Source organism: Ursus maritimus, assembly GCF_017311325.1.
Source record: "Ursus maritimus isolate PB19 chromosome X unlocalized genomic scaffold, ASM1731132v1 scaffold_X1, whole genome shotgun sequence".
Classification (NCBI taxonomy): domain Eukaryota; kingdom Metazoa; phylum Chordata; class Mammalia; order Carnivora; family Ursidae; genus Ursus; species Ursus maritimus.
The window spans coordinates 57,691,400-57,704,876 of NW_024423319.1; the positions used below are offsets into that span (position 1 = coordinate 57,691,400).

Sequence of the window (13,477 nt, forward strand, 5' to 3'; positions counted from 1 at the left end):
GTTGTAGAGTAGCTCTATTTTCAACTTTTTGAGAAACCTCTGTACTGTTTTCCACAGTGGGGGTACCAGCTTGCATTCCCACCAACAGTGGAAGACCCTTCCCCTTTCTCTGCATCCTCGCCAACATCTATCATTTCCTGACTTGTTAATTTTAGCCATTCTGACTGGTGTGAGGAGGTATCTCATTGTGGTTTTGATTTGTATTTCCCTGATGACAAGTGATGTGGAACATTTTTTCATGTGTCTGTTGGCCATTTGTATGTCTTCTTTGGAGAAATGTCTGTTCATGTCTTCTGCCCATTTCTTGATTGGATTATTTGTTCTTTGAGTTTTGAGTTTGATAAGTCCTTTAAAGATTTTGGATACTAGCCCATTATCTGATATGTCATTTGCAAATACCTTTTCCCACTGTGTTCTCTTTTGGTTTTGGTGACTGGTTTGTTTGCTGTACAAAATCTTTTTATCTTGATGAAGTCCTGATAGTTCATTTCTGCCTTTGATTCCCTTGCCTTTGAGACGAGTCTAGCAAGAAGTTGCTGAGGCCGAGGTCACATCGGTGGCTGCCTGTGTTTTTATCTACGATTTTGAAGGACTCCTGACTCACATTTAGGATTTTCATCACTGTTGAGTCTATTTTTATGTATGGTATAAGGAAATTGTCTAGTTTCATTCTTCTGCTTGTGGCTCTCTGATTTTCCAAACACCATCTGTTGAAGAGACTGTCTTTATTGTATTGGATGTTCTTTCATACTTTTTCAATTATTAGTTGACCATAGAGTTGAGAGTCCATTTCTGGGTTTTCTATTCTGTTCCATTGATCAATGTGTCTGTTTTTGTGCCAGTACCATACTTTCTTGATGATTATGGCTTTCTAATTCAGCTTGAAGTCCGGAATTGTGATGCCACCAGTTCTGGTTTTCTTTTTCAATATTCTTTTTGCTATTCAGAGTGTTTTCTGCTTCCCTACAAATTTTAGGATTATTTGTTCCAGCTCTATGAAGACAGTTGATGGTGTTTTGATATGGATTGCATTGAATTTATAGATTGTTCTAGGTACCATATACATTTTAAAAATTTCTTCTTCCAGTCCATTAACATGGATAAATTTTTCCATTTCTTTGTGTATTCCTCAAATTTTTCATGAGATTTGTCTTTTTTTTAAATCCTATGAGACTTTATTGAACAGCTACAGTACATCATTAGTTTTTCATGTTGTGTTCCATGATTCATTGTTTCTATATAACACCCGATGTTCCATGCAATACGTGCCCTTCTTAATACGCATCACTGGGCTAGCCCATCCCCCCACACCCATCCCCCCTAAAACCCTCAGTTTGTTTCCCAGAGTCCATAGTCTGTCATGGTTCATTCCCCCTTCTGTTTACCCCCCCTTCGTTATTCCCTTCCTTCTCCTGCTGTCCCTGCTATTCATTATATTCCACAAACGAGGGAAACCATATGATAATTATCTTTCTATGCTTGACTTATTTCACTTAGCATAATCTCCTCCATTCCCATCCATATGATGCAAATATTGGGTAACATCACTCTTTCTGATGGCTGAGTAATATTCCATATTGTATTCATGGACCACATCTTCTTTACCCATTTGTCTGTTGAAGGGCACATCAGCGCCTTCCACATTTTGGCTACTGTGGACAATGCTGCTATAAACATTGGGGTGCATATGGCCCTTCTCTTCACTACGTCCATATCCTTGGGGTAAATACCAATAGTGCAGTTGCTGGATCATAGGGTAGCTCTATTTTTAACTTTTTAAGGGACCTCCACACTGTTCTCAAAGTGGCTGTACCAACTTGCATTCTCACCAACACTGTAAGAGGGTTCCCTTTTCTCCCAATCCTCTCCAGCATTTGATGTTTCTTGCCTTGTCAATTTTTGCCATTCTAACTGGCATAAGGTGGTATCTCAGTGTGGTTTTGATTTGAATTTCCCTGATGGCTAGCGATGTTGAACATTTTTTCATGTGTCTGTTAGCCATTTGTATGTTTTCATTGGAAAAGTGTCTGTTCACATCTTCTGCCCATTTTTTAATATGATTATTTGTTTCATGGGTGTTGAGTTTGAGAAGTTCTTTATAGATCTTGGATACCAGCCTTTTATCTGTAGTGTCATTTGCAAATATCTTCTCCCATTCCATGGGTTGTCTCTTTGTTTTGTTGACTGTTTCCTTTGCTGTGCAGAAGGTTTCAATCTTGATGAAGTCCCACAGGTTCATTTCTTCTTTTGTTTCCCTTGCCTTTGGAGACATGTCATGAAAGAAGTTGCTGTGGCCGATGTCGTAGAAGGTGCTGCCTATGCCCTCCTCTACGATTTTGATGGATTCCTGTCTCACATCGAGGTCTTTCATCCATTTGGAGTTTATCTTTGTGTATGGTGTGAGAGAGTGGTCAAGTTTCATTCTTCTGTATATAGCTGTCCAATTTCCCAGCACCATTTATTGAAGAGACTGTCTTTTTTCCACTAGATGTTTTTTCCTGCTTTGTTAAGGATTAGTTGCCCAAAGAGCCGAGGGTCCATTTCTGGAATCTCTATTCTGTTCCATTGTTCTATGTGTCTGTTTTTCTGCTAGTACCATGCTGTCTTTGTGATCACAGCTTTGTAGTATAGCTTGAAATCTGGCAATGTGATGCCTTCAGCTTTGTTATTCTTTTTCAACATTTCCTTAGTGATTCGGGGTCTTTTCTGGTTCCACACACATTTTAGGATTGTTTGTTTCCAGCTCTTTGAAAAATGTCATTGATATTTTGATCGAGATAGTGTTGAAAGTGTAGATTGCTCTGGGTAGCATAGACATTTTAGCTATGTTTATTCTTCCAATCCATGAGCATGGAATATTTTTCCATCTTTTTGTGTCTTCTTCAATGTCTTTCATGAGTGTTCAGTAGTTTCTAGAGTATAGATCCTTTACCTCTCTCGTTAAGTTTGTTCTGAGGTATTTTATGGCTTTTGATGTTATTGTAAATGGAATGGATTCCCTAATTTCTCTTTCTTCAGTCTCATTGTTCGTGTATAGAAATGCAGCTGATTTCTGAGCATCGACTTTGTATCCTGCCACATTACTGAATTGTTGTATGAGTCCTAGTAATTTTGTGGTGTTGTCTTTTGGGTTTTCCACATAAAGTATCATGTCATCTGCGAAGAGAGAGAGTTTGACTTCTTCTTTGCCAATTTGAATACCTTTTATTATTTCTTGCCTGATTGCTGTTGCAAGGACTTTCAGTACTATGTCAAACAGTAGTGGTGATTTTGGGCATCCTTGTGGTGTTCCTGATCTTAAGGGAAAGGTTCTCAGCTTTTCCCCATTGAGAATGTTATTCGCTGTGGGCTTTTCATAGGTGGTTTCTATGAAATTGAGGAATGTACCCTCTATCCCTACACTCTGAAGGGTTTTAATCAGGAAAGGATGCTGTATTTTGTCAGATGCTTCTGCATCAGTTTAAAGGCTCATATCTTTCTTGTCTCTTCTCTTATTAATGTGATCTGTCACACTAATCGATTTGCGAATGTTGAACCACCCTTGCATCCCAGGGATGCATCCCACTTGGTCGTGATGGATAATCCTTTTAATGTACTGTTGGATCCTATTAGATAGGATCTTGTTGAGAATTTTGGCATCCATATTCATCAGGGATATCGGTCTGTAATTCTTTTTGATGGGGTCTTTGCGTGGTTTTGGGGTAAGGTAATACTAGCCTCATAGAATAAGTTTTGTAATTTTCCTTCTGTTTCTATTTTTTGAAACAGCTTCAGGAGGATAGTATTATTTCTTCTTTGAATGTTTGGTAGAATTCCCTAGGGATTCCATCAGGCTCTGAACTCTTGTTTTTTGGGATGTTTTTGTTCACTTCTTCAATCTCTTCACGATTAATTGGTCTGTTTAGATAACCAATTTATTCCTTTTTCAGTCTTCATGGTTTATAGGTTTCCAGGAAGGCATCCATTTCTTCCAAGTTGTTTATTTTATTGGCATATAGTTGTTGATAATAGTTTCTAATGATCCTTTCTATTTCCTTGGTGTTGGTCATGATCATGACCTTTCATTCATAATTTTATTAATTTGCATCCTTTCTCTGTTCTTTTTATTAAGTCTGGCCAGTGGCTTATTGGTCTTATTAATTCTTTCAAATAACCAGCTTCTAGTTTTGTTGATCTGCTCTACTGTAGTTCTGGTTTCTAATTCATTGATCTCTGCTCTAATCTTAATGAATTGTCTTTTCACCTGTGGCTTAGGCCTGTTCTTCTGTTCTATCTCCAGCTTCTTAAGGTGAGAACATAAGGACTGCTTTTTAGATTGTTCTGTTCTTTTGAGTGAGGCTTGGACGGCTATCTGGTTTCCCCTTAGGACTGCCTTTGCAGTCACACATAGGTTTTGGACCGTTGTGTATTTGTTCTCACTGGTTTCCATAAATTGCTTTAGTTCTTCTTTATTTTCCTGGTTTACCCAATCATTCTTAAGCAGGATGGTTCTTAGTTTCCAAGTGTTTGAGTTTCTTCCAAATTTTTCCTTGTTATTGAGTTCCAGTTTCAAAGCACTGTGGTTTGAGAATATGCAGGGAATAATCTCAATATTTTTGATTACTACTTCATTTTCTTTCCTGGTTGTGGGTCTGTTCAGGTTTTCTATTTCTTCCTGTTTCAGTTTGGTAGTTTATATGTCTCAAGTAGTTTATCTGTTTCTAGGAATGCATCCATTTCTTCCAGATTGTCTAATTTGTTGGCATATAGTTGCCCATAATATGTTCTTATAATTGTTTGTATTTCTTCGGTCATGTCTGTGATCTTCCTCTTTCATTCATGGTTTTATTTACTTGGGTCATTTCTCTTTTCTTCTTGATAAATCTAGGCAGGGGGTTATCAATCTTATTAATTCTCTCAAAGAACCAGCTCCTAGTTTCATTGATCTGTTCTACTCTTGTTTTCTGTTTAATTGAATTCTGCTCTCATCTTTATTATTTATCTTCTTCTCCTCTATTTAGGCTTTATTTGCTGTTCTTTCTCCTTCCCCTTTGGGTGTAAATTTAGGTTGTATATTTGAGACCTTTCTTCTTTCTTGAGAAAGTCTTATATTGCTGTATACTTCCCTCTTAGGATGGCCTTTGCTGCATCCCAAACGTTATGAATAGTTGTGTTTTCATTTTCATTTTTCCATGAATTTTTAAAATTCTTCTTTAATTTCCTGGCTGACCCTTTCATTCTTTAGTATGATGCTCTTTAACCTCCATGTTTTTGTGTTCCTTCCAATTTTCCTCTTGTGATTGAGTTCTAGGATCAAAGTATTGTGGTCTGAAAATATGCAGGGAATAATTTCAAACTTTTGGTATTGGTGGAGATCTGATTTTTGACCCACTATGTGATTTATTCTGGAGAATGTTCCATGTGCACTCGAGAAGAATGCGTGTATTCTGTTAATGTTAGAATGGAATGGTCTGTGTACATCTGTTGAGTCCATCTGGTCCAGTGTGTCATTCAAAGGCCTTGTTTTCTTGTTGATCTTCTGCTTGGATGATCTCTCCAGTGCCATGATTGAAGTGTTAAAGTCCCCTACTATTATTATATTATTATCAATGTGTTCCTTTAATTTGGTTATTGATTTGTTTATATAATTGTTTGCTCCCAAGTTAGGAGCATAAATATTTATAATTGTTATGTCTTCTTGTTTGAAAGACCCTTTAAGTATGATATAGTGTCCCTCTTCATCTCTTACTATAGTCTTTGGTTTAAAATCTAGTTCATCTGATTAAGAGTATTTTTACCCCAGCTTTCTTTTGAGGTCTGTTAGCATGATAAAGTATTCTCCACCCCCTCAGTTTCAATTTGGAGGTATATTTGGACCTACAATGAGTCTCTTGTAGACAACATATAGATGGGTCTTGCTTTTTTTCCAATCTGAGATCTTGTGTCTTGATTGGAGCATTTAGCTCATTTACATTCAGAGTAACTATTGAAAAATATGAGTTTAGTGCCCCTGTATTACCTGTAAAGTCCCTGTTTCCATATATTGTCTCTGTTCCTTTCTGGTCTATGTTATTCTTCAGCTTTCTCTTCACTTACAGGACCCCCCCCTTAATATTTTTTGCATGGCTGGTTTAGTGGTCACATATTCTTTTAGTTTCTTTTTATCCTGGAAGCTCTTTATCTCTCCTTCCATTCTGAATGACAGCCTTGCTGGATAATGTATTCTGGGCTGCATGTTTTTCTCATTTAGTACACTGAATATATCATGCCAGCCCTTTCTGGCCTGCCAGATCTCTGTGATAGGTCTGCTACCACTCTAATATTTCTATCCTTGTAGTTTATGGACCTCTTGTCCCGAGCTGCTTTCAGGATTTTCTCTTTGTGTCTGAGATTTGCATGTTTCACTATTATATGTCGGGGTCTTGACCTATTTTTACTGATTTTGAGGGGGGTTCCCTGTGTCTCCTGGAATTCGATGCCTATTTCCTTCCCAAGATTAGGGAAGTGCTCAGCTATAATTTGTTCCAATATACCTCTGCCCCTCTTTCCTCTTTTTCTGGGATCCCAATTATTATAATGTTGTTTCACTTTCTGGTATCACTTATGTCTCGAATTTTCCCCTTGTGATCCGGTAGTTGTTTATCTCTTTTTTTCTCATCTTCTTTATTCTGCATCATTTTGTCTTCTATATCACTAATTCTCTCTTCTGCCTCGTTTATTGTAGGAGTTAGAGCCTCCATTTTTTATTTCATCTCATTAATATCCTGTTTTATTTCAACTTGATTAGATTTTAGTTCTTTCATTTCTCCAGAAAGTGATTCTCTAGGGTCTTCTATGCTTTTTTCAAGCTCAGGTGGTATCTTTATAATGGATATTCTGAACTCTAGTTCTGATATCTTAATTGTGTCCATACTGATTAGGTCCCTGGCAGTCATTACTGCCTCTTGTTCTCTTTTTTGCAGTGAGTTTTTCCTTCTTGTCATTCTTTCCAGAGAAGAGTAGATGAAAAAGAGAACAAAATACTAAAATGGCAATAACAACCCCAGAGAAATATTTACTGAACAAATCAGAAGAGATCCGAAACGAAAAAAAAAATTTAAGAGAGAATATAATCAGACAGATGAACAGAATAGAGCAATACACTGGATCCTGTGTGTATTTTGGTCCATTTGCTAGATAAGTAGACCCCAAAATTGTACAGAAAGAAAAACACTTATATATGTACAAATATAAATTAAATACAATGAAAAGATGGAATGTAACTGTAAAAATTAAAATACAAAAAAAGAAAAAGTAAAGAAGGAATATATACAGACAGGTGAACAGAACAGAGCAATACAGTCTATCCTGAGTGTATTTTGGTCCACTTGTTAGAAGAAACTACATCGCAAAATTTTAAAGAAAGAAAAAACTTACATGTCTATGGCTATAACACCCTGAATGTGCCTGATCTCATCTAGAGATCTAGAGAAATGTTCTTATGGCCAGTGTCAAAGAGGTTATTGCCTCAGTTTTCTTTTAGGATGTTTATGATTTCCTATCTCACATTTACGTTTTTAATCTATTTTTCGTCTGTAATCCATTTTGTGTATTTTCATGTACGGTGTTAGAAAGTGGTCCAGTTTCACTCTCTTGCATGTTCCTGTTGTGTTGTCCCAACACCATTTGTTAAAAACACTATTTTTCTCATTGGATATTCTTTCCTTATTTGTCAAAGATTAATTGACCATAGATTTCTGGGTTTCTGGGTTTTCTATTCTGTTCTATTGAACTATGTGTCTATTTTTATGCTGCTATCATGTTATGTTGATCATTCTGATTTTGTAATGTAACTTGAACTTTGGAGTTGTGATGCCTCCAGCTTTGCTTTCCTTTTTCAAGATTGCTTTGGCTGTTTGGGGTCTTTTTTGGTTCCATATAAATTTTAGGATTTTTTGTTCTAGCTCTGAGAAAAATGCTGGTGATGTTATGATTGCATCAAGTGATTGCATTAAGTGTGTAGATTGCTTTGGGTAGTATAGAGATTTTTACAGTATTTGGTCTTGCAATCCATGTCATCTCTTTATTTTTCAACAGATGCTACTAACTTCATAGAGAAAACTCACATAAATATATAATAAATATGTTATTTGATATTATTATCACTAGCTCCAAGACACAGAACAGCTACCTGAACTATTGTATGAAAAATTAATGAAACCATTCAGAGTGTATCAAATGTGTTTTTGTGATCCAGAAATATACTGCTTTTCCCAAAACATATAAGGCTTGGATGTAAAATATAAATTCATCTTGCTTTCTTGAGAGCATATATTATCTTACCATCCTTTGCTTGGTAAGGAGGCAGTTATCATAGGTATTAAAAGAACAATCTCTAGAGTAAGAATGCCTACTGTACTACTTACTAGTTTTGTGATGTTGGGCAAATTATATTTGCCTTAGTTTCCTCATCTTCAAAATAGAAATAGTAATATCTACCTTATAGAGTCAGTGTCAGGATGAAAAGACAGTATTGTGTATAGTATATATTAGGCTGTCTGTACAATATTAATGTTGAATTTTGATGTCTGTGGTTTTTCTAAGAGGAGGAGTAAAAACTCATTGGGATCAGGGATCATATCTTCAAGTTTTTGTTTTTGTTTGTTTTTAATGACCCATGTTACTCAATCACCTTATTAATAGCCATTTACTCAGTGCTTGCTAATTGCAAAAGACTTTGCCTTTGATATTACATGAATCTATTATTGAAAAGATTTAAATGATCTAAGCTTTTACATTGTGAACAGTTGTGAGATTATTGGAAATACAACAACTGTGTTTTGGATGATAAAACTGAGTTTATACTGAGTAATACCAGATAATGTGTATTTCTTTCTCAGGTTCTTATGCAACAGGGCTATGATGCTGCTTGTGATATTTGGAGCCTGGGTGTTCTTTTTTACACAATGCTGGCTGGGTAAGAAACTTATATATTCAAAATAATACATGCTATAACTTGAATTTCATCTATATATCTTTATCTGTAAAGAAATGGACAGTGAATATAGCCTTAAGTAAAATGCTACCAACATTTTAAAATATCATCTATTGTTTATTTGTAAAATGCAAAAACATAAAGTAAGGTGTTTGATGAGGCACTATTCAGATACATAAATTCAAAGAATTTTCAACTAGAACTAAAACTTTTAAAAGTAAAGCACATATTTTTATTTTGATATTTTACTTTCAGTGCATTAAGGTTTGAAAATGTTTACTTGAACATAAAATAATTTCTTCTTTCAATGGGTACTTGCCCATTGAGCTTATTGGTACTGATTTAATTTTTAAAGTATTTGAATTCTGGCTCTCCTGGTGAAACAGATTAAGTAAGACTGAGCTTTCTAAAAAATATAAATAGCAAGAATACTAAACTACAGAAACATACACAGCAGCCTTCTCTTGAAAATATAAATACTAAAAAAATGTAATAATTGGATTATGTTAATGTTGGTAATTTACAAATAATATAAATGCTGTTTTACTCTTTATAATGAGTAGCACTTTTATTTAGGAATAAATATTTATGGCTGAGGAAAAAGGCTAGGTTTAGCAGTCTATTGCATAGAATAGAATTTGAAGAATTATAATGTAATTCTATAATACACTTAGGTGTGACTTTTTAAAGAAGGCATTTAGTATAATTTAAATATTCTTGATATAACAGGAGTGTTATAAATATGTTATGAATATTGTGACTGAATTATTTATTGACTTAGTGGTAATTACATATGTCACTGTATTCCAAATACTTATAGATATATACTTATGCAAAATATTTAGTTATAGATCACAGGAAGTACTACAGTTGAGTAGTTAAAGTTTATATATGAATTTCAGTTAGCCCTATTGTTTTCAAACCATGGGATACCATTTCTAGATTGCTGCTTTCAAATATTTACTTTATGACTACTAAAAAAGGATTTTGTGTGTGGGTATATGTATAGGTGTTTAGTGTTATCTCTACTTAATTGTTACATAAGTGAATTAAGGCATTAACATATTAAGATATCTTCCTCATACTTCTTAACCATAAGTCTTTCTATTTCCAAATTTGAATACCATTTTCAGTTCTACCTGTTAGAATGATACAAAACTGATCACTTTTATTATTCCATAATTAATTTTTAAACTACTTTAACTTTGTACAATCTATTTGTCTTCAACTATAGATTTTTTTTGTTATACTGATACAAATATTTAACCCATTGTTTGTAGACATTAATTAAAATATTGTTAACCTGTTCGCATGNNNNGATAATACTGATAAAATGCTAATGAGTAAATTTGAACTAATCAATAAATACATTCTAAATATATAAAATTGACAATTTCTTCATAGTAGGTATATTTGGTTTGCTAATTTATGCCTGGGAGAATACAAAATTTGCATGTTTTATTCTGGTCCAATTTTAAGCCTATAGCTTTACACGAAATGCCACCTTTATTTTATTTTACATTGATTAACTGATCAAAGGAAAAAATATTGATGTAGGCAAGACTTTCTATTAAATAATTCTTTAGGATTAAGTTCATTGAAATATAAAATTTGATATGAAGAGTGAGGGAAAATATTAGATAATACTCGTAATTTGCTATAGTAAATATTTGTGTGTTGTCTTATACTCTTCACTTTCAATTTGATTTAATTTGTATGTTAGTTCCTAATGTCTATTAAAATCTATTTCATTAATAGCTACACTCCATTTGCTAATGGCCCCAATGATACTCCTGAAGAGATACTGCTACGTATAGGCAATGGCAAGTTCTCATTGAGTGGTGGAAACTGGGACAATATTTCAGATGGAGCAAAGGTATAAATCATAAATATCTTTGGTTTTGTTGCATTCATGTTAATTTGCTGAGATCTTTAAGTTATAGCCTAGCCTGTGTTTGCAGAGTATCTGATGGTGTTACATATCAGTATTTGTTTTTAAGTCATCTCACATTTATATGTGGATTGAACAGGATGAAAGCTGACTTTTTTTCTGCCATGCATCTGGGTGATATTTCTCTCATATCAGTTCATATGTGTTCAAGGAATATAAACTATTTTCAGTACTAACTGAAGCTAAAAATAGAAATCTACTGGAGAAAAATACATATTTAAAGCCAACTAGAGCTGATTTCTGCATTTAGTGTACTTTTACACATCATTCCTTCTTTAGCACAGACATTGACTAGTGATTATGCAGGCAGTTTTTAATGTTAACTTATTCTTTGAGAATATACAAACTTTTTATCAGTAACACCTAGATATTTATTATTGATAACTTAGAGCTGTCCAATAGAAATATAATGTAAGCCACATATGTAATTTTAAATTTTCTAGTAGCCACAATAAAAAGCAAAAAATTAATTTTAGAATGTTTTATTTAACCTGGTATATCCACAATATATCATTTCAATATCTAACCAGTATGAAAAATTAGTAAGATATTTTGCATTCTTTTTTTTATACTAAGTCTTGAGAACCTGGTGTGTAGTTTATACTTAGAGCCCATATAAATTTGGACTACCAACATTTTTAAAAAATTATTTTTCTTTTTCATTAAATTTTTATTTGTGTATAGTTGACACACAGTGTTAGTTAGTTTCAGGTATACAGCATAGTGACTCAACAAGTTTATACGTTATGCTATACTCACCACAAGTTGGACTACCCACATTTTAAAAGGCTTAATAGCCACATATGGCTAGTGGCTGCCATATAGTAGGCAGTACAGTTTCAGTATAACTGGCCTTATTTAATTTAGGGGAAAAAAACACAATATTGCTTAAATCTTGACAATGAACACTTAACATTTATAATTCAAAAATTTTGAGTTTTGAAACAAAAATCCAAAGGTTGTCAGCATGTGGCTTATAGGGTCCTGAAGCTTTTAAGCTGCAGTTTGAAGTAGAAAACAATTTAAGAGAAAAGGAATTGCTTATATTTAATATCTGCTAATTATAAAACATAACTGTCTCAAGAATATTAGCTTATCTGTAGAGTAGATTATGGAGCAAATCTCATATCCTAATTATTATAGAGTAGATAAATCAGGGACTTGGTTGTAATTCCCTTTTAAACATTAGAGAAACACAGAAGGGATTATGTTTGGATCTTAGCCATGACACAAGTGTACTGTGTGGTATAGTAGAAAAAACACCTGATTGGAAGGTTGCCTTGGCCGATGTCGTAGAGGTTGCCTCTCCTCTAGGATTTTGATGGATTCCTGTCTCACATCGAGGTCTTTCATCCATTTGGAGTTTATTTTTGTATATGGTGTGAGAGAGTGGTCAAGTTTCATTCTTTTGCATGTAGCTGTCCAATTTTCCCAGCACCATTTATTGAAGAGACTGTCTTTTTTCCACTGGATGTTTCTTTTTTCCACCGGATGTTTTTTCCTGCTTTATCAAAGATTAGTTGCCCAAAGAGCCGAGGGTCCATTTCTGGGTTCTCTATTCTGTTCCATTGGTCTATGTGTCTGTTTTTGTGCCAGTACCATGCTGTCTTTGTGATCACAGCTTTGTAGTACAGCTCGAAATCCGGCATTGTGATGCCCCCAGCTTTGTTTTTCCTTTTCAACAGTTCCTTGGTGATTCGGGGCCTTTTCTGGTTCCATACAAATTTAAGGACTGTTTGTTCCAGTTCTTTGAAAAATGTCCTTGGTATTTTGATCGGGATAGCATTGAAAGTGTAGATTGCTCTGGGTAGCATGGACATTTTAACTATGTTAATTCTTCCTATCCATGAGCATGGAATATTTTTCCATCTTTTTGTGTCTTCCTCAATGTCTTTCAAGAGTGATTTATAGTTTCTAGAATATAGGTCCTTTACGTCTCTGGTTAAGTTAATTCCAAGGTAACATATGGTTTTTGGTGCTATTGTAAATGGAATGAATTCCCTAATCTCTTTCTTCGGTCTCGCTATTCGCGTATAGAAATGCAACTGATTTCTGAGCATTGATTTTGTATCCCGCCACATTACTGAATTGCTCTATAACTTCTAATAATTTGGGAGTGGCTTCTTTTGGGTTTTCCATATAGAGTATCATGTCATCTGCAAAGAGAGACATTTTGACTTCTTCTTTGCCAATTTGAATACCTTTGATCCCTTTTTGTCGTCTGATTGCTGTTGCAAGGACTTCTAGTACTATGTTGAATAATAGTGGCGAGAGTGGGCATCCTTGTCGTGTTCCTGATCTTAAGGGAAAGGCTTCCAGCTCTTCCTCGTTGAGAACGATATTTGCTGTAGGCTTTTCGTAGATGGTTTTTATGAGATTGAGGAATGTACCCTCTATCCCTACACTCTGAAGGGTTTTAATCAGGAAAGGATGCTGTATTTTGTCAAATGCTTTTTCGGCATCGATTGAGAGGATCATATGGTTCCTGAGTCTTTTCTTGTTGATATGATGTATCACGCTGATTGATTTGCGAATATTGAACCACGCTTGCATCCCAGGTATGAATCCCACTT

The 13,477-nt window shown here is 34.7% G+C and overlaps 1 protein-coding gene across 1 annotated transcript in view; it reads left to right on the forward strand.

The window, feature by feature from the left end:
* The window catches only part of RPS6KA6 (ribosomal protein S6 kinase A6), a 210,545-nt gene that overhangs the window by 183,324 nt on the left and 13,744 nt on the right, over positions 1-13,477 (forward strand). Inside the window, exons 19-20 of the mRNA XM_040630311.1 lie at positions 8,859-8,935; positions 10,712-10,829. Coding sequence (XP_040486245.1) covers positions 8,859-8,935; positions 10,712-10,829 — 195 coding nt within the window. The remainder of the gene's footprint in view (positions 1-8,858; positions 8,936-10,711; positions 10,830-13,477) is intronic.